This window comes from Necator americanus, chromosome I, assembly GCF_031761385.1.
Source record: "Necator americanus strain Aroian chromosome I, whole genome shotgun sequence".
NCBI classification, from domain to species: Eukaryota; Metazoa; Nematoda; class Chromadorea; order Rhabditida; family Ancylostomatidae; genus Necator; species Necator americanus.
The window spans coordinates 20,452,360-20,478,945 of NC_087371.1; the positions used below are offsets into that span (position 1 = coordinate 20,452,360).

The following is a 26,586-nucleotide window of genomic DNA, read 5'->3' on the forward strand; positions in this document are numbered from 1 at the left end:
TTAAATTCTAAAAAGTCGTAGTAAATCATTGAAAGAGGAGGGAAGAAGCTTGCGATGGCTCATCACGATTTGCCTAACGAGATTACACTAAGAAAAAGTAGCAGTTGTAGTTCTACTTGAAAACCCGCAGTAACTGGTCGCTCTTTGAAAGCAAATAACAAGAAGGCGAGTGGAAAAAGTAAATCAATAATTCCCATTTAATTTAAAGGAAAGGTAATAGAAATTGAGAGATATCTATTTCAAAACAGAAATTAAGAGGGATCTAGGTCAAAACTCAAAAAAAATGTCCATTAGGAAAGGATCATAGAGCAAAGTGAACATAATAACGGCCTTATAACAAAAGAAAAAGTAAGACAAATGGGGAATTTCCTGTTCAGCCTCGCTCTGCGTGGATTGCAAACGTTTGTTGCGGATATGCTCCCATTCTACAACCTGAGGATATCTCTGGAAAAGGCCATCTCTGAAAATGCCCATCTAAATGTTTAGAGTGGTTATGGGTCATGGTTTGCTGAGCACTATGTAGCTCGATTGTCCATTTCATACCGGGACCGCAGTTTCGGAGTCCGGGATAAGCTCCGGGATAAGGATAAGCTATTTTCTATAGCAATTCGAGTTCATTTTCCAGTACCCTGAACTCATGCGAAAAATCTCAACCCTGTTCAACTCCTATTTCAGCAGAGTGCGCGTTGGATTAATTTACTTCCTTCTGGAAATATGTCCAGCTCAAACTCGAAGATATTCAAAAACAGGCTCTCCAAATTGAATGTCCTTAGTGTTCTAGGTGTGAGCGAGGGCTAAAGTTCATCGTTCCAGAGAACACCAGCAATTTCCTTCTCTAACAACGACCACAGTAAACCGTGTTTTAGCTCACAGTTCTCATTCCTATTTCATTTCTGTTGTTCCTTTGTCACGCTAGCCAATTAGGATTCCGCCTTAGTATGCTCTTTTTCAAGTTCGTCTCTAAAATTGGTCTTTATTCTTTCCCAGTAGGGATAAGTCGTTCAGGGATAGCAAAGCTAATGAGCCCTTCCGCTTGAACTCTTTTCACCCGTTCGCCCAGGGCCCAGTTGTTTTACTGTAGTATTCCAAGTTTGGGAAAAGGATTTCGGAAGAGTTCTTGATTTGTACAGCAGGAGGGTCAACCTTTCTGTGTATAACTTCGGGAAAAAAATCCTAGTGAGCTCTGCTTTTTCTTGTCTCTGTTTCCTGTTTCATCGCAGACCTACGGGTGTTTTCAAATAAGTAAACAAACAAACAAATTCTACTGATTTCAATCCAGAAATGGTCGATGCAGTTGCGATAACTGGATTTCTCAACAAGCACGCATTCGCACTCATCCACGCAGCGATTGATGCACTATAAATGGATTTGATCCGTTATCTAAAACCTACTCGCCACTCCCAGTAGAACAGAGTGCAGAGATCGAAATGAGGCTAATGCCAGCGTCTCACGAAACTGAAAATGTTCGGATTTCTCCGAGAATAAACAGAGGTATCTCCTCACTTTGCATACATAGCATTAACCACGCTAGGTTTCACTTAGTAACTCCGAAAGAAGCGCGTAAAACAGTCCTGTGCAACTTATTATGCGTGATGGAACGAGGGCAACTAGCAACGCATACGCGATTGAGCGTAATCCCGAACTCCCCGTGTTTTTTTTTTGAGTTATATTAGTGGGATTAGCTGCACATTAGTTGGAGGACGACGGATCTGCTTGCGTTCTTTCGCAAAAAGTTCCATTGTAGGAGCACGCGACTACAACTAAGATTGTTTGCGTTTTTTCACGCCTTTTAATCCTGGATAAAGCGTAAGGGATAAAGTGCACGGCGTTGATTCACATCCCTGGGGAAGCACATACGCGCTCGACTTCAATTCAGAATCTTTTTTTTTTGTTTACAAACGCGAGTCTGGCCTTTACATAAAATGAGGACCAGGGGAGGTACCAAGTCAGGGTTTTTATGCTACCGAACAAGTCTAGCATCGATTGTCGAGCCCGGAAGGAGAAAAGGCCCGGTTGACCACAGGACGGTTTCGATTCATTGATCGATCGCGCGGTCACTGTCAAACCTCTTACCGGTTGCGTTATACCCGCCTTTTTCCGCATTAGTATTAAAAATCTCTGGATTATCAGTTCCCAGTTTTGGATACGTCGTGATCCACAGAATTCCGCAATGTTGTGAGTGGTTAGAGTGCTAACAGGGATGGAAACAAATCACGATTATTACAGTGAAAAATAGGGTCAGAGGAAACGAAGAAATGAAGTGTTCTCAAAGCTGAACGAGTTTGAAACCGAGCGGATTAGGGAGAATCGTCAAATGAAGACGCACATAACTCAATCGAGTGTGTCGGAATTTAATTTGAGCATGGAAGAAGCATTAGGATAAGATGAATCGAAGCAATTCCTCGAGCAATAACGTAGCGACGTGAATATGATGAATGAAGCAGCGGGAAGTTTTTTATGGACTGCCGCCCGCCTTCGTGTTAAAATGTGCACATTTCGCCAGGTGAATATAATCCTGCAGAAGACTCCTTGCAGTAGTGAACCCCTCGGAGGATATCGAGAACCAGTTCGCGTTGTAGAAGTGAATTGTCTTTTGAAAGATGACCGGATGACGATGAGCTCTCCTCCTAAATGTCGGCGGAAACGAAAAAAAGTTGAGTGCTAGATTATAGCTTTTCTGATGCATTTTTGGAGCTGGAACGGCTTCAAGAACCTGAAACCAAATGGAGAATGAAACCATGGAAAAATCACGCGTAAAAGTCCTTTTCTGTCGATCGACGATAAATTTCATTAATATTCAATCCCAGGTAAGTAAAGGAAAAATGTGTATCCGTAGAAGAGTAATATTTGCCGACTTGAGTACTTAATTCTGAAACCTAGTTCACTCCATCATTCTTGTTCTCATTTTCCGTAATTTCGTCCCCATTCCCGTGTTTTTCTTTCATTCATCGTATCCTGGATTTTTTTTTGCAAACAAGGAGAAACGCATTGCTCCCCAATAATTGTGCAATTTAGGAGCAGAGCGTTATTTTCGATCTTTTCCATGCGAACACCACTACACCGCGTTCTTCGTAGTGACTGTACTTTCGTATCTACTCTTTTTTCTTGTTTTGGTAGTTTTCCCCTCTCTCTCATGGGGAAGTAGCTTGAATACCACGTTTCCATATACGCGTTCACATGCTTGCATGTTTAAATGCACACAGCTCGGAGCGCGGAAGGTTAACTCTGATAGGATGTCTGCACGAGACGAAGGCATTTCTTGGTGTTATCAGAGGCCGGACCTCTCGGGAACGTCCAGAATGGAACAGAAGACGAACAGGGCACACAGCTCCCGGAGTCCATTCTGCACTGCGAGGAGGAGAATGTAACCTTCGGAAAAAAAGAAACAAACAATTGGAAAAACAAACAAATGAGGTTTCATATTAAGGCATATTTTAGGGTTACTAGTAAGATTAAAGTGCTGGCTGGAAGTATAACAGCTTGTGCTGAATAAACAAACAGAAATGTGAAATCCACAATAGATTAAGGAGAAGTTATTTTACTTCATGGCACGTAGTATCATACGTCAGTAGAAGTGAATAACACATCTGTTGCTGCACGAACTCAGCTCACATATCATATCTGCACATTTGTTACTCCATTCGCTCTCTACGCCTAAAAATTTCATTGAATTAACCCAGAAATTATTTAGGGTTCCACTCTCAAATTAATCAGGATTAAGTCTATAAGTGGAAGGTTTAGAAACTGTTTTCTTATTTCTTCTCCAAGAATCAGAAAAATGACAAAAAAGTAATCGTGTAAATGTATTTTCCTTGCAGTTTTTCTTTTCCTTTTTTAACCTTAACTATCTAGTTCCTCATTCATTTCATTTTTGAATTTTGGCATGTTGAATATGTGGCTTTTAACTGATTTGCTTGGGCTGTAGCCAAGATTGGTACCGTTCTTCCTCTATCAATTAAGTGGCAAAGTTTCGGCGCTACTGCCTTCGACAGAGCCTGGCTAAAAACCAAATCAATCAATGATTCATCCTCTCAAGCGCGTTATCACCGTACAGAAACCATACAAACGGTGGGTAAACTCATGCAACACATCGGCTAGTGGTTGCCTCATTTGGTGGATTTTATGGGACCTGACCGCCGACCCACCCCGTAGATCAAAACCCGCACAGAGGTTGGAGTTGGTTCGTTTCTGATCACAGTGCACTCATTCCTTCTGTTCATTTTCGGAGTTTTCGTGGTTTTCCAAAATGTGTCTAGTGTTCGGCGCTACGTTAGCTGCTAGTTAATAAAGAAAGATCAACACTACCTTTAGCTACAAGCAAATCGATTAAGAGCTATGCTTGTTCGATTTTCCTTCCAACATTGTCCCTGCTTAAAAAGCGTTGTACGTTCTGTTTCTCAAGGCAACAGCCAGCCAACCTATGCCCAGAGGTCCGTTGATTCCTACTTTCGGAGATTGCCCACGGCGCTTTTAAAGCAGTGAATAGTGCTTAATGCTATTTTTGCTGTGGTTGTCAATCAGTATAATATGTCTCAGTCCCATAGTTTTACCCTCATCTGTATTTGACAACATATCGCTTTTTTACAGAATGTCGGAAGACATGAAAAGCGCCTTTAATTTATGTAAAATGGAAGATTTTCCTATCGAAATTTCCGAATCGTAATAAAATATGCAATTTTTCATGTTTATGAGCAAACAACAGCATTCACGACATTGTTCAAAAGATTCAGACATGCGGGAAATCCAGAGATTATTCACGAATTCTTGTAGCATGTATTTTTGTAGCATGTTTCTGTGTCTTCGTTCAAAAGATTTTCAGATAATTACACCGATAAAATTCAGAAGTTGCAGCTAGAGAAACACTCACGGTGCTTTTCTTCAAATATACTTGGTTATGCCCTCCCTAATCCCCAGCTCCTATTTTATGCGACCGCCTTTCCGAAGAGAATGGAGAATTTTGCTTTGACTCTTTAGTTTACCAGGAGTACTAAGAATACATAAATATTTTCATCAGCTTCTTCACATCAGGTTTGTACCTCTACAGCAGCTGGAGTAGAAATTGCGATACCTTGCTCGACAGTACCCTTTCAGAAGCGAATTCTAGCGATTGAAGGGAGAATAACTGTGGTTCAGTTAGAAAAGTGAGCGCTCCTTATTTTTTTATTTCAGTACTTTTTACCACTTATACTTATAATTGTTTTTAAGTTCAACTTTGCTACATCATTCCAGAACTAGAAGTAGTGCTCTCCCCTAAAATTCGATAACAACGGATCCGCTACGCTCGTTATTACATTCAAGGACCCACCAAGTCGAAGTTTTCGTGCATAAATAACATCTACACTGCGGCTGACCCTATGAAGTGCACGAGGTCTATCCAATCAATGGGAAGAATTTATTTGTTTAGGCAATTGCAGGAAATCCCCACGAAAATCGAGTCCTTCGTCACTCCGTAGGCGAGAAGCTGGTGTCAGACTCGGACTTGAGAGGGCAAGTGAATTGAATTCTTGCAGCGATGGGTCCTACTGCTCATTGCACGGACTACATGTGCTCCTTAATCTCTACAACCCTAAATTGAAGATGAACTTGTTGACGTGTCGCAAAAAGAGTGATCGACGCTGCGCAGACTCGTTTTGTTCTTTAACTGCCTTTTTATTTACTTATTACACCATGATGCATGATGCAAAAGGGCTATCTTGACACATCGCCCGCCCCCGCAACTCGTTATAGAGCCGCATGCGCGTTTTATCCTCCATCCTTTCTAATGTATATATAATGCGACCATCCACCTACAGCGAGGCGGATAGGTTATTTCAACAGGCCCTGATTTATTTCCTGAGGAGCCCCATTTAGATTTTTGGAAGTGAAAACAGATGAAAGGAGAAGGACGAAGAAATGTTGAGGAGATTTTTGTCACTTTGGAACTGTGTAGCAGATGATACAAGATAACAAACCTGACAATCATTGTTCTAAACAAAAAATCTCACCAATTTTGGGAAGTTTCGCTTCAAATAACGTCAGTAGTACGAAAAAATTTAAATCATTCGTCATTATCGGCGTGTCTGTGCCTAATACACACAATAAATTATTTGAAGATCAATGGGAACATCGTCTTTTTATCATAAACAGCAGGTCACAAACATGTGCCAGCTCTGCTGCTCTTTTGACGTGCAGACACAACACACGTTCGTTCAATCATTCGACATTATTTTCTTGTTTACTGGGAAAAAAATTGGCCATTCACATCGTCATTGCTGTCGTCTAAAAATGACACTAACCTGAATACTTGGTATGAATTATATTTTTCAATTACGGACGCAAAGAACACTCAAATTAGAGAAACGATGTTTCCAAAGCATTACGGCGTCAAACCTTTTGACGGAATGCATTCAAATTTATAAAGGAATGAAACAAACGGCGCACATATGTGCATAATTATTTAAAATTAATTTCTAATCATCCTACGGCTTCGAGCAACCCACGCATAGAAAATGATTTCTCCAACTTCTCGAATAACTTCTCAAATCCGCAGCAAACGTATGCATGGCACGGCATTATACCGTCCGGTCAACAAATCGTAATCTTCATGTTATATCCCATTGTCCCTCCGACGGATCTATGTACGAGTTCGCGTGGTGGGACCTAGGATTCGTGACAACATCCCATTTCGGGCTGGAAACTAACAACTACATACGTGCACTACAATGACACTTATAGTATTCTGTGAGCAGATGAAAGCCGTGTCCCCACCTTACAGTAATCGCCTGTGCGATACTGCACCATAGACGAGGCCATTTGGTTGTACTGCACTCAGGTTGGGATATCTTGCAGCTATCGGACAATCGTTAGTGGAGGACACGGTACCTGATTGTGTGGTTCGTGTTTTTTGGCCTGAGATAATGTAAACACCACAGTGCATGGACATCAAGTTGCACTCTTCCCCCTCGGTGTTGACAGCATGCCTGCATTAAGCGCAACGACAAGAAACAAATCAAACGCGGAATCTACCCGGTTTCGGGAAAAAGGACTGACGTGAACCTTCGTGTCGTCGACAGTGCAATTTTAAAGGGAACAATTTACACGATTTGTGCATTAAGCAAAGTAAACAAGTGGGAATACATCTTTGAAAATGGAAAAAAAGACTGATGAAATGAGAAACAAATGGAGAGACCATTTAGAGTGACAGAATTGAAAACGAGAGAGAGCTAAAAGAAAAGTAATGGCCATAAATCAAACTAATACTTTAAATTTATTTTGACGGAAAAAAGAAGCTGCAGGTATGTGAGGAATAAGAAAAGTTTTTTTTTTCAGAATAAAACATGGAACTATATGTTTGTTTGATTAACAGTCGAAGTTAGCGGAAAAATTTTTCGAATCGTTAGAGGTTGGAGTTAGTTAAGTAAAACGGTGCCCATATGAAATGCAATTCTGCAACAATTAAAACAATTAACTCAATAGCGTCAACAATAAACAAATACACATCATCAACAAAACTTTTCTACCACGGATGTTAAGGAAACCAGAGTCAAGTATGTAAAGCTATCCGTTTCGGGTCAATCCACAAATAATGCGATTTTTTAATTCCATAGAGATAAATAGAGTCTGAGGGGAAGAGAATAGAGGACGCTTGCATGAACAAGGTCAAGACAGAAGAAGACTGCACAAAATGGAGAACAAAAAAGCTTAGTTCATCCTAGTTCTGGAAAATAGAAGAAGTATTAAGTATGCTGAAGAATGGGAAGGAGGCTCCCACAGTCCAGGACCTGCGGAGGTTCCGCTTACGACCTGGGGCACAGAGCGCATTAGCGAAACATGGTTGTGCTGTGCTCGAGAACCTGTTGCTGACCCTACACTCAGGTCCTACGACGAAGTTTGGGGAATCACTGAGAGCTTCTTTCCCGTTGCCGAATATTTCAGGTTGCGTCATAAATAAGCTCCGTCTTGTTTTTCATAAATTTCTTTGGGTAGCGCCGAACAGTTGTTGTGAATTATGGAACTTCTCTGTCAACTCTCTCGTAGTTTGACGTGGATTTTGCTCCAATATTGACTTCAGAATGTCGTCATCGACATCTGAAGCGCAACCCACCTGTAGATCGTCTTTCAAAATCACATATCCAGAATAAAATTTGACAAACCAACTTCTAATCAACCGATCGGTTATCACTTCTTCACCATAAACACCTCATATTTTTTGACCCGTGGCCGCAGCACTCTTACCTTGTGTAAATTCCGAAAGCATTACTTGATGTAAGTGATTTTTTGATTCTCCATTTTGAACGTGAGCGAAAAAATTAAACGTAACGTGCACAATTCTGAGCTTCTGTCTAGAAACTATCCGAAATTCAAATTCTGCCTGTGTAGCGACAACAAAAATCCCTTGTTTGGGTAACCCATTGTATGCGTAAACAATAACAATATTTACCATGAACAAAAGGGCAGAAGTTATTTATGACTCAACCTAGTTTTATTATCCATGAGACGATCCAATCCTTTTTTTGGCATCATTTTACATAAAAATGATAGAGAGAAAAGCATCATCGACCCTAGCTTGTGCCCTTATTAAGCAGAAAGAAGGATGCTTATCTCGGTGCAGACCCTTTTCAATTATCTATTTTTGGAGAAGAAGAATAAAAGATTTAATGTTCACATAAAAAAAAAACTAGATACACAAAGAAAACGAGGACCTTCGGAGAACGTTTGCAGGGTCGTGAGAAGAATTCAATTTAATGCCGCGATTTCGTCTCAATAGAAGAAATTAATGCGAGGATTCACAGAATTTCAAATCGAACTACTCACCCGCAGCAAAGCCAAGACGACGACCGAACTCCCTCGGATGAGACATGTGTGGTCATCGCACCAACTTGACAATTCCTAGAATATATCGTACTAAGCCGTGTAGGCATTCCCGATAGAAGTGAGTGAAGGGTAAGATCGTAAAATTGTAAAATGCGTAAACAATAAACAAGAATATTTATATGAATGCCATCGAATTGAATATATGCATAGAGTACCAGAAAACAATTGTGCAATCGTGGTGAACGGTGATTAGCTTACTATACGACGCTATAAATGTAGAGAAGAATCAAGCATGACGAATAGTAGAATCCAGAACAATACTCGAAGCAAAAAGCAATTAGGATATAAGAAGAGAACATAGGAGGATAGGAACTTTAAGAAGCAAAGACTCCAACTTCAACTGGGAGTGAAAAACGAGTTTTTTTTTTCTCAATCAACGTTTCTTTCGTCAAATTTGCATCTTTGTAAAAAGAGTAACTTTTTACATAACTATTTCCTGAAGAAAATTTCCAACCAAAAGCAATGGTTAATTGCAAAGCAAAGACAGGTAGGAGGAAATTCTGCCTATTTGCTCGCATTCGTTTATTTATGTTTTCTCTTTTTTCCATTTATTTCCTACTTTTTCTAGATCAACCTGTCTTATAATATGACAACCTAAAGATGAATTACCTACCAAACTTTTATCATTTCCATCTGTGACACTTGATTCAGAAACAAGAGATGAATTCAAACATTAATTCAACTGATTGGTTCCAAAAACAGTAATTTATTCATGATAATTAATTTAGTTCATTTATTAACAATATTTTTCATTAACATCCAAAAAGGCAGGTCAGAAAACGAACCGCAAGATTCCTTTTAAGATTAAATAAAAACAATGAACTCTTTCTAAGGACAGTTGCTGCTAACTGGTATGGTATGTACTATACAAATGGATCCAAATGTTCGTATGAGTTCACGAAAATGTTAGAAATTTCAAAGCTCAGAAAATCGAACTTCGTTCAATGGGCAGGTTTACTCGTTTATTATCGGGACTGAGTCAGAAATTATTCTGTCACGCGGTTCAAATGAGTCTGATCGAGGTAATCTGTTGTAATTGTGTTAGAATCTTAGCGGTGACTTGTGCTTTCAGCTCAGAGTTCACTCATCTCAGTGGCCTTGAAATATGCACGAATATTTTGATGAAGATCACTTTATATCTATTTACGCAGAGTATATATATATATATATATTATCATGATATATAATAACGAGCTTCGTGTGTGTGTGTGTGTGTGTGTGTGTGTGTGTGTGTGTGTGTGTGTGTGTGTGTGTGTGTGTGTGTGTGTGTGTGTGTGTGTGTGTGTGTGTGTGTGTGTGTGTGTGTGTGTGTGTGTGTGTGTGTGTGTGTGTGTGTGTGTGTGTGTGTGTGTGTGTGTGTGTGTGTGTGTGTGTGTGTGTGTGTGTGTGTGTGTGTGTGTGTGTGTGTGTGTGTGTGTGTGTGTGTGTGTGTGTGTGTGTGTGTGTGTGTGTGTGTGTGTGTGTGTGTGTGTGTGTGTGTGTGTGTGTGTGTGTGTGTGTGTGTGTGTGTGTGTGTGTGTGTGTGTGTGTGTGTGTGTGTGTGTGTGTGTGTGTGTGTGTGTGTGTGTGTGTGTGTGTGTGTGTGTGTGTGTGTGTGTGTGTGTGTGTGTGTGTGTGTGTGTGTGTGTGTGTGTGTGTGTGTGTGTGTGTGTGTGTGTGTGTGTGTGTGTGTGTGTGTCACGAAATTCGAAAATGGGCTGCGACCGGTCCCGCGGCGTCGGATTGGTGCGCAATAACTTAGTGTGCATGACGCAAAGGATAGATCGTTGCAGCCGTTTGATAGCAGTGGTCACAGGACGCTTTGCTTTTCATCTTTATGACTCCTCCGCGTGACCATTTCCTTCTTCGTTCGCCTCACGTTCGTAGCATGCCGTTCTCAGAAAGTGGAAACACGCATGCAAACGGTTGCTTAAATAGTAGCAAGATGTTTATGCGATCTGACGTGGGACGTTATCATTATCAGTATAATGATGTCTTTCACGTCATTTTATGTTAAAACAACAAAACATGATAACTATTGGGGGAAATCAAGGGGAATACCCTTACTTTGAGTAATGCTTTCAAATAGTATCTACATTAATCTCGCATCGAAGGAGTGTTTGCAGCTGATGGTCGAATATTCACCAAATGTAAAATTGACGCGTTTGGAAGAAAAGCTCCGTAATCTTTTGCCTTAATTTATAATATAAAGAAGAGAAGGAAAGCGTTGTTTAAAAAAATCTAATTTTACAGAAAACACTACTACTATTAACTTTCATTGATCAGTGAAGGGGAGCGAAGCTATATATATATATATATATATATATATATATATATATATATATATATATATATATATATATATATATATATATATATATATATATATATATATATATATATATATATATATATATATATGCTGCTATTTCTCTGCTCCAGAAAATGCAGTCTACGTCAAAGAGGTTGTATCACTCGGTAACCGGGAATAAAAATGCAGGAAAAGCTTATTTACCCCACAGCAATAGTACACTTATTGACGTGGATTTTTTCTTCATATTACCATCAAGAGATCGGCAAATAAAAACTATGTAGATGATCAAATAAAACCTAATGAAACTCCCGTGTATCCATCCAGCCATGGAAGTGTTTTCAGAAAAAGATTAACGAAAGAACTGCTCAAGAGAAGGCGATCATTCCTTCTTTGAACAAATATTTGTCCTCATCCTTATGTGTTCGGGTAGAGAGAGGTCTAAGAATTGAGAAAATATCTCCGATCGTAGATGTCGCCCGCTTCTTTCTTACCTAATCAATCCAGAAAGAATGATTTCACGTAGGTAATAAATGCCAGAGTGTTAAAAACCAAAAGACAGTCAGAATGGGAGCAATTGTTAGCGAATCCTAGCACACAAAATCTGGTTTGTTTATTTAAAAAAACTTGCCGGAAGCACCACCTGTCGAAGCAACAACACAAGAGTAACATAAGTAAAAATGCCACAAAACAAACAGTCTCTTAGTATTTCCCCCAAGGCGGTGGTTCTTAGTGTTGGGTCCTGCCACCAAAGCAACAATCCTAGTATTGAAATAGATGCTGTTTTAATTGTCATGGTACGCTTGTGCTGTCGGAACCACGACAATCGAAGCAGCATCGCATTCGGTCGAGGCGATGACTACGGCATAACGACAGAGCATTTTCGTCGCATACAATTCGAGAAGAACTAGAAACTCTCCCAAAGATGGGGATGTTGTAGCAGCTGGAATACTTTTCTAGTAAATGTTAATAAACGATAAACAAATAAATGCCAAATCATGGTAAATAAATGATAGCAACTGCTGTAGCCAGGGGAGGCCCATTCCTCTACAAATATTCACAATGAAGTGTTTCTCGCAGAATTTGTCGACCGTGTTCAACACTATAGAGCATTTCAAACAGGAAATTGCTGTACTCTTCCTTTCTGTGACGAGTGGGACTTAGATGAGTGAAATCCGCACTTTTTTGGGTCAGCGAAGGTAAATCAAAAGTAGAAAGTTTAGAAATAAATTACTGGAAATTCTTATTGATCTTACAAAAGAAAACTCTCGGCTTGAAAAGAGGACTTCTCGCTGTTGGTAAAACAATTTGAAAGACAACGTTTTACGACAATCGTTAGGTGCAGATTTCTCTAGAGATTCTTTTCGACTAAAAGAATACAAATAAGTTGCAAAGGCAGACGAAAGATTGCGAATCGAAACATAAAAATCAACAACAGAAGTGCACCTAACCGAGCTAAAACATTCTAGGATAACAGCATCGATAAAAACTGCTTTCCCAAGTGACATGTTCTGGTCGCCCGCAAGGGGATTTCTCGAATAAGATTTCAGCATTGAGAAAAGCTAAATCAACAAAATGAAAATGTTTGTGCAAAGAGATTTGCCATGAAGTTCGGCGAGCAATGTAATTTTAAAAGACGTCATTAGCCTTTTTTTAATAAAAAAAAGGACAGAGATGTCTTATGGTGTCATATTTCACATGATTGATTCCTTGAGATTTCTAGGACTAAGTTACCTAAGCTTTCCCTAATCGTTTTTTTTTTTTTTTTTGGAAACAAATTTCTTGCTGTGACACACTATATTCAGCGAAACCCCAACGTACGGTTTTGAGCGAAGAACTTTGCTAATACTCCTCAAATGAACAGAATCTAAAGAGAATGAAAAGCCATTGTTTTTCGTAGTCTTCCCTCCTAAGTAATTTTTCAAGACCTTTGAGAATGCACGTGTACGTAGTACTAAAGATCCTAGTAAGAATTCCCGCACCCATATCTCACCTCCTCTCTCCTGGAAACAAATGGAAGTGAAATTAGAAGAAAGACGAATTAGGTGAGAACTTCCACGATTCTGCAAGTTTTATTTCTATGTTAAGAAGATGCTGTTATTACTAGTAGGCCATATCGATTACGAAATGGTGACAAATTACTCGATCTTTTGCTCAAAAATCAAAAATGGTAACAGAATTTAATCTGGCCAGTGTCGTATGGATTCAACAGACTCAGCGCGAACCATTTTCGATCACAGTTGGGCAGAAGCAAGAGGAAATGTGCACAAAGCAGAGAAATTCTCCAGACTGCGGAGGACGCGTCGCGTTTACCCGCTTGCACATATTCAGGACGACAACAATTAGGATTGTGTTGACGAATTTGTAGAATTTGCTAGTATGTAATCCCCGTGTGTAAAAACAAAATTCTGTTACGAACGAAATGTGATGTTATGTATGATTTTTCTTTCTTCAGATACTCAGGACAACATAGAAGCAGTGACAAGAAGGAAATAAAACACCCTTAAAAATACCGACAAAAACACGGGAACTCTAAGCAAAGAAATTAGAAACAATACCATTGCTAATGCAGAATTTTTTTCCGTTTTATTCTGATGAAGTTTCTTTTGTCCAATAATTTTTTCATAACTTTAGAACGCGTCGCTTCTTAGCTCTAAGTCTTCCCTACCCAAGGCTCGTCAGTTTTATCCTGAATCGCAAGAACTCTTAAAAAGCTAAGAATTCTAGAACAAATTCATACCAACAGTTCTTGATCCAGAGTTGAAGCAAAGGATAAGAACAGCAGAAACAAACAAAAACAATACGTAAGTATAACGTTTTTGAAATGTACCACACTAGTGAGAGGGAGAAGTTACGCCTGCAATGAAATTTGATTTCCAAGAATTCGATAGTTACTACGAGGTTTCTGAAAACTAAAGCGTACACGCGCACTTGGCAGACCGGGAAAAAAAGAGAATTCAAACAGAGCTAGTTTTGTACTGATAACAAAACGAGATATAATCACACAAATAAGTGTAAAATTAAGAAAACTCACAAATCACTTAAATGTCCAAGAAAACAAGGGGCACGAAATTCCCAAAAATAAAGGGAAAAGCAGGTAATTAGTCAAGATAAAACTAAAAATTTTCGATCTACTAAATTATTCATTAAATCAAAAAAAAAGCAAATCAAAAAGCAAATCACTGGAAAAGCTACGCTTTCAATATGGAGGGATTCAGGGACAATTTGGATACAATTCTTTTCCGCTTTCGAGTCGAAAGCTAAACTAAGGGTTGCTATAAATTTCCCGCAATTTTCTTTCTTGAAGGGTGGTTTTTTGATTATGGAGACTGTGTCTAATCTGTGGGAGAGAGCGTGCAGATACGGTAGCCAGACACACACCTGATTACCGGCGCTCACTTGAAATAATAGGAACCTTCTGAATAAATCCAAAGAATTGATCCAGAGATTCGAAGATTTAATGTCGCCTGCAACTTCCCATCACATTCTTACAGAAGATCTACAATTTTTCTCCGAAAAAAAAACCGGAAACAAGCAGGCTCGAGCAAACTTTAAGACTGGCCGCAAAACGTCATGAAATTCAACAATTCAAAAAAGTCTACTGTAGACGAATTAGGGAAGAAGACGAAGGAGAGCGATAACTAATCGTATTTAGTAAGAGTAGAGAAGGTTTGGCTGTGACTGCGCGATGGATGCTTCGAAACCACCCTGGTAGCAACCGAGCCTTTCATCCCTCCTCTGGGGTCGGGGAATTTGTGTCGCACTCGTCTGGAAGGATGAGAACACCTAAGTGACACATCGGCTGTGTACAGGACACGCATTCATGATTCATTAACGCCGTAGGAGGTGCAGATCACTTTATCCCTTTACGTGGTGAGATTCATCCAACAGCAGAGCTGCCCTATTATTGAGATATTCACGAAAGTGGTACATTTGCCTTGCGAACTAAAAGTGAACATATGACTAGTCAGTCCGCGAAAACCCACAAGAAAACCTTTTTCTAGAGTACAGAACACCTTTACTTTCAAAGAGATTGCACTTTTTGTGAGACAAATAAAGATAGAACAACAACGTCATGACATACAGAGAATTTTCACGAATGTGGTTTTATCGTAGAGGTAAATGCATTGGGACGGAAGTTGCGCAGAATCGCCCACCACTCATCTTCGTTCGTACGTGCGTACAGCGAACGAATAGGTTCGTGTGCACTTCTGTGAAAGGCGACACGTTCTAGAAAAACTACGCTACGTATTTTACTAATGTGTCGTTATGAAATTGAGACGCGACGTCTATCCAAGTACCTTTGAAAAAAAAAACCAACGAAGTCCAGAAATGTGATAAAATGTTCTCGCAAAACTTTCAACCACTAGAAAGTCTTGCAGAGCCCACTTGCTCAATCAAGTTACAAACACTAACTATCAAAAGTAATGTGAAAACAATTTATCGACGTTGGAAAAAAAAATCGAGAACTGGCGCTGTGCGGTACCGACGGCATCTCTGGCACTATCGGAACTTCTTGCTACAAGGCGACAATAAACATAACATAAGAGGAAAGAGGAAAAAAATAGTGTCTTAAAGAGAGTCCAGGAGCAAGAATTAAGTCCTGTGGATCCGAAAATCCGAGTTCTGCAACCTCATTGTAGGTACTAGTTGGACGTGCAGTGTTTAGTAAAGCGCATAAACGATAAAGTGCACGGCGTTGATCAATCCCCGTGAGGATGCGGCTAGGCGTTCGACTTCAATTCAGAATTGTGCGAGGCTTCGAAACCCGCGCGCAACCTCACGAAGACTTGCGGGGGAGCGCCGCGAAATCAGGGAAGTGCATTTATCGTTCCAGATAAGTCTGGTACCAGTTTAAAGAATCCGGAGAGATGAAGGGTTTGGTTGCATCAGAGCGGTCTCAAATCATGGTGCAGTCACAGCAAAACTTCCTGCCCTACATACGCTCGCAGTTTTTAATACGTTGTCCAATTTTCAGGAAGCGGCAAGAGAAGTCGTAAACTTGTTTTCGATGCGTTCAGCTCACACAAATGGGTATCCAATTTGAGAATTTATCTTCGGAGACATTTTTAGAAGCACCTCCGATCCCTGTCGTGCTCTAATTGCAATGCATTATCGTGTCTTTTGGTTCTTTAAGAATCGATTCTGCTACTATTCAGAGCGCTCAATAACTTTTTAGTTCATATTACGAAGCACAGATTCCCCTAGCCAGATATGCTCACAGTTTGAGTTTTGATGCTCATAAGCCTCAAATTCTGGAGGATCTACAATGTAGGTCGCTACCTTTGATGTACCTCGAAATTCGCTGCTATCACCTAACTCTTCCATTCTTTCGGATCGAAAATAGTTTGATCTTTGTGATAAGAGAATTACTCTGAAAAAACCGGCAAAAAGTTGTAGTTTTGAGTGCAGCAGTAGCGATTATTGACAACTGCAGAGGTTTTGAGTCACGATTGTGAACAACCGTCAGTGGAAGATGTTGTGTTGCGAAGAACGACTGAATAATGCCTAGGATAGCTGGAATAAAAAAAATTGAGTGGCTGGTAGCAGGACACCAAAATAATCCCAATTTTTCAGTTGTCGACATCTCAGCATTGAATAATCTATGAAAATCTCTTTGTGTGATGGTGGAAGTTAGTGTCAGCGAGATTACTGTAGTGAGACCCACTGCTTTGAATCCAGATCAGCGTTGATTGCTTTATCACTTCTTTATTCGACTTTCGCTTTTTTTTCGCTCTTTCATGCTGACAATCACACATTTTCAAGGAAAGAACTTCTCGGTAGCGACGAAGGAGGAGAAAAACTTACCATAAAATATGAACAAAGGGCTGAAAAAAAAGGATTTCACACAGCCACATAGCATCCGGACAAATACATACAGATATAAGGATATATTGAATATGGGAAGGAACATAAGGCGGAAGGACGTTCCAAAAACACCAATATACAATATACTATAAGAACTCCAATTTAACCCTTTCAAGACGGAAAAAAGAACATTCTAAAGAATGCTGTCCACTGCCGTGAACCTGAGGACAATGTTTTACGAAGTCAAACACTGTGTCGCAGGAATATTTAATAAAGAGAAAGGGGAACGACATGAGAAATGAAGAAAAGATGAACAAAAATGAATTATGAAACATGAAATATATATATATATATATATATATATATATATAAGTCTTTCGCAAAGATTTCTTTGTAAAACGCGTCTTTTCGAGGGTGTCGCCGCTTGTCAATTACTCTTCACCAAAGATAATTACGAAGAGACGTGTGAGACATGACATGTGAGTAAAACGAGAACATAAGAAGTGAGCAGAAGGTGAAAAAAAGAAATATGGCGAAACTACTGTACTACACGTGGCTGGTTTTAACATTTTTTCTCTTCTCACCCTTATCTTGTTCCACTCAAACATGAGTTAGCCAGAAAACGATCACCAACCACGCGTTGGCAGAAATGGGTCATATTTCTAGATTAACTGCCGTTTTTCATTGGATGCCAAAACGTAATAAACCAGTGGTTAGAAGGTTTGAGTGGAAATTACTGTTGTAGTAGTAAAAGGGTAGAAGTACGCTCGAAGACAAATGGCACCGGAGGAGTGCACTCTCGTGGGAACGAAGATAACGCTACGCAGCCAGTATTCGTGAGTTTAGAAGATTCCAAGCCGCTTGATTCTCAAGAAGGATAATCTGCCTAGACCGGGGAACAAATAAGTGCATTTTACCTAGAGCCAGTAGAGTTTTATTCAACAAAATAGGAGAAAAAACAAGCAAGCGACCAAAGTCAATAATATCCAAGATACACAAAAACTGTTAAAAATTCATATCGCAAACAAATTAAAATTGCAAAATGTCCTTCTCCTATCAAGACGAAATCAGTTATGGGAAAGATTCCCCCATCCAATAAATTAACAGGCAAAAATATTATTTCCATTTGCAACAGATGCTTAAATAACGAACAAAAAACTATGAAAAATACGAAGTCATTATTAGTATAGCAATTCTCTTGAGCTAATGATAAACAGTAAAATCTTTTTTCTTTTTTTTTTGCACAATTGGTTATGCAGATTAAAGAAAGCGAAGATTGAAGGAAATTTTAAGAATATTACCTTAGCAATGAAATGATTGACAGAAGACAAGACCTTTAAATTTCGAATGTGAGACATTTTTAGATGGAAACAGAAAAACATATGATTTGCTAACTTCTTAAGATATTTTACTAAGAAAACTGCTTTGTAAGAGAATCATCAAGTAGCAGACGGAAGCAAGAAAAAAAAGAGGGGACTTTTTTGACATTTTACTACCTGCCCAGAAAATACAGTGTAGCTCAAGTAATATCACTTAGTTGCCTAAAGGAAGAACGGAGGTATACACAGTGCGATCGGAACGAACTGAGGTTCGTTGTATGTGCACAAGCGGCTGCGGTTGAAGCGGGCAGTGGAACAGGAGGTTGGGATCGAGATGAGAGCACCTCTATCTCCATACGCCGCTGCAATCTGAGAGAATTCAGCTGGGATCCCACCTCAATGGAAAGAAGGTAAAACGAAACAAAAGGAGATTAGAAACAAGTTACAGTCCAGGTTGTACGCGAAGACCATAAAAACTATAAAATACCATAAAACGAAAATATGATGTTATGATCCAATTATTATCAAGAAATAAGTTCTCGTCCAATCTTCCACGAAAATTAAAAAGAGCGCGGTAGTCACAGTAATTGCGCGACATTGTAGTAGGTCTTACTAACCCCACAGTCGAAATAAAATTTGCACTTTCATATATAGCTGAAAAAGAAACAACTAAAGTGGTCTCTTGATAGAATGGAAGTAACTGCGCAAAATTACCTCCTCTTACAGCCATCACACGAGTCGCAACATGACAAAAACAACTCACGATTAATGTGATAGGAAGACCAACCCTGAATAAAGGAATATCTAAGGAAACGGGGCAAAAATTTGATTTCAGCATAATAACACTAACATACTAGGGGATAAAATGTAGAAGATGAAAAAAACATTCAAGGACGAATCAGAATCAAAGTATGCAGTAATAGTTGTGAAAAATAAAGATGGGAAGATGTAGAGATAAAAGCAACAAATTTACTTCAGAAGAACTCAGCTTAACCAAAAGAGAAGTTCGAAGGGAGCAAAACGAAAACAAATATTATCTTCTTGTAGATGTAGCCAGCACTCGTGGCCTCTCATGGCTTGACTAGCCAGTTTACGGCTCCGCAACCGCATGCAGTACACTGTGTATAGTTACTCAGTCTTCGTCACCGCTCTGTACATATGCACTATAATATAAAAAAGAGCAGAGCCTAACCAGCCACTCACTACGGGTCCGGCAAGCACAAATGAGACGGCATATGAACGGACAGATGTATGAGCAGCCTGAATGCGGGAGCGTGTGCTCCATCCCTCCGCACAATCGTAGGACGCCCGCAGACCATTGACGACAGTGCGCTCAATAGCTATACCAGAACCGCAGGGTCGCCAAACCGCGCGCCCGCGCGGCTCTGAACTCTGCGGGCAGAATTAGGGACGTTACCTTCACCTCCCAGCGCCTCCTCCTCCTTTTTTGGGCTGGTGATACTGCTCGAGACGCTTTTGATTGATCGCATCCGCTTCTAATGCCCGCTACGTCCCGATACCTCTTGATTGAAGTTGATGGAATGAATTTCGAAACGGGTGCTCTAAGAAGTAAAAGTGGACTCAGCACAAAGCGCGCACTTGAGAGCGAGCAAGAGCTGTGGGACCTTGTCGCAGCAGTGCCACGCGTACTTTGAATGGAATGTTGGAGGAGATGGGTGGAATGAGAATTCCAGTTTTCCACTGAGATCATACTCAGGAAGAGTGAGCAGCAAAAAGAAAATAGAACTAAGTGAGTAGTGGATGTTTCATTTCTCAACCGAGCAGTGGCATCGTCTAGGATCTGTTGCGTTTATTCAATATGCGATGGAAACCACGGTGCGTTATGTGCAGTTGGCACAGAAGCATTTGAAGAAGATAGCGAAAGTGGTACAAATACTTAGCTAATAAATCGAAGTAGTTGAATTAGTTGAAGCAGCTAAATTGAAGTTAGTAGAGTGATTGACATGAACGTCGTGATCACGCTCAATTCCTCCTAATAATCGAGAAGGCGTGAGATGTCGCGTCTTCAACGATGCAACTTTTTACAAAAGGATGGCAATCCACGAAGCGTCTGCGGTTGCGAAGGTGGGGCAGCTTCGGCAGCTCGGCTGTTAGGCGACCACGAAACTGCTCCCGTTCTGTCGCGTAACAAGTTGTATCGTGGGAAGACGGATGCAACCATGTCTGTTTCTCACGCCCTTTTTCGGAGCAGAACTGAGCATATTCCAGTTCATAATCCTGAACTCCACCTTTCTCCACATCCATACATGGAAAAATATGTGCCACCTTTTATCATCGATAACGTAATGACAATGTTGTAGAAAAACGGAAGCGAAGGTGAAGGATCGCAAAATGAAGAGGACTGAAAAACCACAAACTAAAACGAAAGAAATTGACCGACAAAGAACTCGTTTTTCTTTTATCTCAACTAATCAGGTTCATTCAATGTTTGCAGTTTTCTTGAAAGTCCCCGGTGTCTAGTTAGGAATGTTTTCAAATCAATTAATTTAATTGAGATTGTAGCAAATTCATTGGACAAATCTTGTTTCTTCATCAAGCCAACTTCATAGAGGATATGAGCTCGTCAGTTTCGTGATGTGCAGTATCTAACAATGTTTTCTGAAGGTGAATTTCTTCAACTCAGAGCGCTGAGGACGAGTTTGCAGCAGTACTCTTCTCTCTACTCGTACTTGCCAGAACACCTCAGAACGAAAATATTGTGTGATTGCGTTCCACCTCGCGGTTTCTGTGCACGAGTTCCTCGAGTCCGCGATGCGTCAGAAGCACGTTTTACGCCAACCGCATATGGATTAGATATGTGCTAAAAATCTAGGGATAGAATTGCTGCGTATTTTTTTCACACTGCCTTATCAGCTCCTAATACAATAGAACGAAACTGATGTAGTTCAAGGCATCAGTTGGGGTCCGTGGGTGAAAAACAACTCACTGAGAGAGCTTCAAAAGTTCCATTATCATACACATAATAGCTGGTTGGTTCCTACGTTGTCGAAAACAACTCAGGAGCAATCTTAGTTGGAAGGAGTGTAAGTGTGAGGCGTGTCTTCGCTTCTGTTCCGAAAGAAATGATACCAACTCTTGACAATGTGTAAATTTAGAAACCTTCAAGCCGTTGCGAAGAAACGTACATTCTCCAGCAAAACTTTCTATAGAATTGTTCGGTTAGCCACTAATTTCCGTTCAACTTAGGCATTCTTTAAAATGTTAGGAAATTAGAAAAGTTTTTCCGGCTGCTGGAAATGGTATCGTTGGAAAGAATCAACATATCCACTAAGTTTTGTGGACAAAAGTTAACGAAAATCTATGAAAAAGGGGAGCCCGGGTGATTGAGTGCGAGATACGCATTATGAGGTATTACCTTGATTACCTCATTAAAATTTTTTGATTACTTTATTGAATTCATGTGAATTCAATAAGGTAATCAAAAAATTTCATTGATTTTGAATTTCATGTGGTATTAGGTACCAGCACGAGGTATTAGGTTGAAAAATCTCTCTTCAGAAAGTTCTATACAGCACTTTTCGCAGAAGAATTATGAAGTCTGGAAATTACCAAACTACTAAAACTTCCTGAACCAGTAAGATTAGAGTATACAACATTTTTAAGCATCACTTTGCGTACAATCACTAGGCAATTTCTTCAGCTGTCGTTCCTGCGCACGACTTCAATCGGCGCGGAGATGGGACTAGTCTCAGCGGTGCTTTTCCCACGGTAGCTTTCCTACAGCCGAGCACTACATAATGGCCGGCACTCAGCGCTCGGAGCGCTCGACTCTAAATCGAAATTCCTTTTGCATGTTTTTTGAACTTGCAACTTTTCGCATTTGGATTTGAATTTGACAGATCCGGGACGCGACACTAACAAAAATATGTCGTTGTCGTTAGTCGTTAGTTTTACTTGTTATTTAATTTTAGTAGAGCGTTAGGATAAACATTTCAAATATATGAAATTAGCCCCCAATTATCACTGCTATCACTGCTGCAGTGCTAGTTTGTGGTTTTTTTTTGCTCAAGCTACTTAGTTAATAACGCGGTTTGATTATTACTTTGCTAGTTACTGTAGATTTATCCGCGGAATTTGCTTGCGTGTATTTTTGTAGCACAAATCTTTAATAAATCTATCAACTCTCATCGCCGTGATGCAAATGCACACCAAAAATATGGAAGAAAGTGGTGTGAAAGCGTAAAATAGTAGCTTAGTATGAGAAAAAACGAGAGAATGCACAGTTCACGGAGTGGTCAAGATCTAAACAAATGGTTTTAAAGACAGTGAACCTAAATATGACCTTCCTATTTTTGCGGAAACACGTGCGGGAAACACGTGCGGGAAACATAATCGACGAAGAAAATGATTCAAGTCAACATCCTGTTCCTTCAGAAAAAAGCTAAGGAAAAACTGACTGTTTCAGAGCTCAAAAAAAGCTTAAAGCTTGCGAAGAAATGAAAGAGAGATGCAATTGAAATCCAATTTAATTCCTCCAACTTCTTCTTGATTGAGACAGAGCGTTTCGGTTTTTTTTTGCATTTAACATTTATTTCAATGACTTTTATTAACTGTGGAAGTTAGATGAAACTGTTGGAAAAATGCAGAGATATGCGATTAGTACTGCTTAGTGGAAACTGTTTTGAAGTGTGTAGTCGACAGAAAGGGATTGAGGTTCTCAATCACAACGACTATGTAGTTTGCCAGATAGTTGATGTGATTGAAAATCTTTCCCAAGCTAAACAAAATTTCGAACAAGTATCAAGTTTTTCTCAATAACAAAGTAACAAGCCAATTTTCTAAATCCAAATTTTCCAGGAAGAAAGAATTTGGAATGATAGGGAGAGAATGGATGTTGAAATTGAGTGTGGTTTCAAACAAACAACGAATCTTCTGTATATAAACATTACAAGGCGGAAATGAGAACGGATTTGTCTCCTCACAAATGGATTATGCGATTGACGTTGAAGGGAGGGATATCAAAATCCACAGGATTTGTGACAGAGGATGTCACCACATAAATGAAATTGTGCATCATAGGTTTCCGGAATCTCTCCAGCAAAGACACAGCTCGTTCCAACGTCCGAAATCAGTCAGAAATGAAGGGCGCATGAAAATTAAGAACGACAGCGTCCAAGCGTTTCGATGCGTTTTCTGTTGTGAAAGCTTCTCGCAAGTCATAAAATTTTACCTAATAGTGTCACGAGAATGTGGATCGTTAATGACGCTGATGTAATTACGTTTTCTATTTATTCGTCAGACTAACTACGTACTTGCGATTTATTCTGTTTTTGATTTGTTCTGCGATTAAGCAGGTGATATTTGTGAAATAGAGGGCACTTCTTGAACAAATTTCCAGGAGTACGAGGCGAAAGAGGTTTTGCTGACAAAAATGTGGCGCCAATTTTAAGCGAAGATTACTGGAATAAATAAGCTTCTCACGAATTTCAATGCCAAAAAATATTTGCAAAAACGATATGAGTTCTTTCCAGCAACAATCGACCGTCATTAAATACAAATTAAAGGTTCTCGGAAATTCTTACGAGTAATCCGAATAAACTGACAAAACGTGATCAGTAATAAGGAGCATCATGCCTTAGCGAATAATTTACTTTGAGAGAGCAGATGACAGATTTGTAAATCAATCAGTCAATCAATAGATTGTTGCTTGACCGAGAAAATTCACATCGATTCGTATATCCAGGGAGCAAGTGTAAGTACGAGAGAGTGTACGAGAGAATTCTTCGCACAACATCACGCATCTATAAACTTTCAAACTCATTCACTTGTCCGGATTACATTACTATTATAGAACTAGCGGCAGATAGAAAAATATGGAAGAAGATACAGTTGTAACAAACGCAATAGTCTTTTTGTTTTCGAGATTGCTGAACTAACCTTGGAAAAAGCTCAGTCAGTTAGCGAATTGAAGTATACAAAAAGGATATTAGTGTACTACGAGAATAAGAAGTAAAAGTTTTTTATCCGAGAGATATATAACTTGCAAATAAAATTCAGTAGCTGTATAAAAGAGTGCTAGTAAAATACTGGTTTGCAAAAAGAGAATCCTGCTCGGCATGTTCAATCAGCTCTCCCTAAGGGGCAATGGATTGTGGTCAAAAACAGAAAAAATAAATCAACTCCGTAGGCTAGGTGCATTACAGGAGCAATTCTATATTACATTCTTCGTCCACAACATCTAGTGGATAGGTCTCTAACTAAGGGAGTCAGAAGAACATTTTAATGACCAATACCATCGCCAAGAATGCGACAAGGACCCGTTATGAGACTCTTACTATGGTTCCTGTGATTATATCATCATATCATCAAATTCAGCTTGTAACTGCAGTTATCGAATTTTGCCTGTACATATAGTCCTATGATGGGGTCTTTGGCTTTTTAAGCATAATTCTACTCCTATTTTGACATCCGCTATGAAATTCAAATATACTATTTGGGTAAGCTAATAAATAAGAACTTCTTTAGGCTGTTAATGATTTGCTACTGAGCTTGTAAATCCGAGCGTAATCAAACGAAAGTAATTGGTCGGCTTCATTAACTGCAGTCCTTGCGATTACTTTATCCTTGTCAAATTCCAACAATTTTAAAGGCTGCCAAGGACCCTTCGAACTAGATGCTGTTTTAATGACAAAGATTGGAATCTTTTTTTTTTTAGAACGAATGTGAAATAAAGGTGGGGGAAGGTTTGGTAGTGGTTCGGCAGTCAATGGTTTATCGAATTCGTAAAGTGTACATAATCATCCATTATTGGAGCTGTCGCTGCCATAAATTAAAGGATTTCATAGGAAACAACACGAATTTGCACTTCTTTCGGTCCCTACAAAGCAGCAAACTAAAAGAAGTCTTTTATCAACTGGAGGAATGCACTTTTGATGACTACGCTTTCCAAGAAACCATCGCTTTGACCAAAATAAGAGAGAATTACACTACACTCAATAGATGTGACTGATAGCACTGGAGAAGTAAGAAAATACGGTTTCTTTAGAGAATATACATTTAAGAGAATGTTTGTATGAATTGAGGAGATCTTCATGAAAATACAATGAGAATTAATTATTCGTTCGCTCAATAAAGCAAAAATAAGCCTCAATGAAATACTCCGAGAAAAAGTTCTGGATCCGAAGGACAAAAGGAGTTTGGTATAGGAGTAAAAGAGTAAGAAGTAATTGAAGAGTAACGAAAATACGATATTTTTCAAACAAGATTCTTCGAGCGAAACTAGAAAATCATATGGAATGTATTGCATATAACGACATAAGCGCTATTTCCCTACCAACACATCACTTTTATTGCGTTGATCACCTTGATTTCGGCTGTTCTTCGAACCGGTCGAGCGGGGGCCAGTAACCTTTCCAGTTGTTTTTTATTCCTTTTCATCGCGCGTTAGAGTTGTCCAGTGGTTCCTCTTTTCGCAAAGGAAACGAAGACCATCAAAATTTTCTTCCAAGAACTCTGTAAAAAAAACTGACCATCGGATAGAGGGTCTTCCTGCAGTGCGTTTCATGTCGCGTGGTATGCAGTCGCTCACGGCGCTGGTCCAACGATTGTAGTTAAAGCGCATCACGTGTCCGACCCAAACTTTACTTTCCTTGGTAAATGCGGCAGCGTCTCTGATCTTCGATCGGTGACGTAGAATCCCTTCTTTGACCTGCGTATAGCGAGATACTCCTAGCATCACCCTTTCCCCTGTCCTTTCAATGATGCTCACCGCATTTTGTTCCTGCTTGCTAAGTGCCCAGGTTTCTGAAGAATAGCTCAAAGCAAGAAGGAGTGTTGTATAGAAGAGGTCAGCATGAAGCCGGGCGTTCTTAGTCTTCTTCACTACATCCTCGATGCTCTTATAAGCTTTCCAAGCTGCTCGTTTCCTCCTGCCCAGCTCAGGTCGTTCCTCATGTTTACTTCCCGACCCAGATGAACGTAACTAATTCATTCGAGTTTGTTCGTTCCGCTGAGCGCAAAAGGGGAAATCGCATGAACATCGTTTTTCTCAGACGCTGAAGACCGATGCACTGTGTTTCCACGAATTCGATCAGGACTAACTCTGCTTGGCTGCTGCTAGATGTTATCAGAACGATGTCATCAGAAATATGCAAACGGTGTTGCTGCTGACCAACAACATTCACTCCCATGTTGTCCCACACCAGATTTCGCGTTGCGTTCTTGAGAGTGATCGTGAATACTTTAGGTGAAATTGTGTAACCCAGGCGGACCCTCTCCACGTCAAGGGTGATATTCTTGTAGAATGGAGAAATTCCGGTCAAGAGGTTACACTACAACTCTCGCAGTAGCTTTATG

At 39.8% G+C, this 26,586-nt stretch overlaps 1 protein-coding gene across 3 annotated transcripts in view; it reads right to left on the reverse strand.

The window, feature by feature from the left end:
* The window catches only part of RB195_006325 (uncharacterized protein), a gene marked incomplete at both ends in the record, with an annotated part of 66,151 nt that extends 46,391 nt beyond the window's left edge, over positions 1-19,760 (reverse strand). For 2 of the 3 annotated variants that reach the window (XM_064179351.1, XM_064179352.1), the window contains 4 exons: positions 8,794-8,868; positions 18,985-19,058; positions 19,474-19,610; positions 19,688-19,760. In XM_064179351.1, the coding sequence (XP_064036310.1) occupies positions 8,794-8,868; positions 18,985-19,058; positions 19,474-19,610; positions 19,688-19,760 (359 nt within the window). Of the gene's footprint in view, positions 1-8,793; positions 8,901-18,984; positions 19,059-19,473; positions 19,611-19,687 lie in introns of those variants that run through there. The other variant, XM_064179350.1, reaches the window with a different exon arrangement.
* Between the last annotated feature and the right edge of the window lie 6,826 nt (positions 19,761-26,586).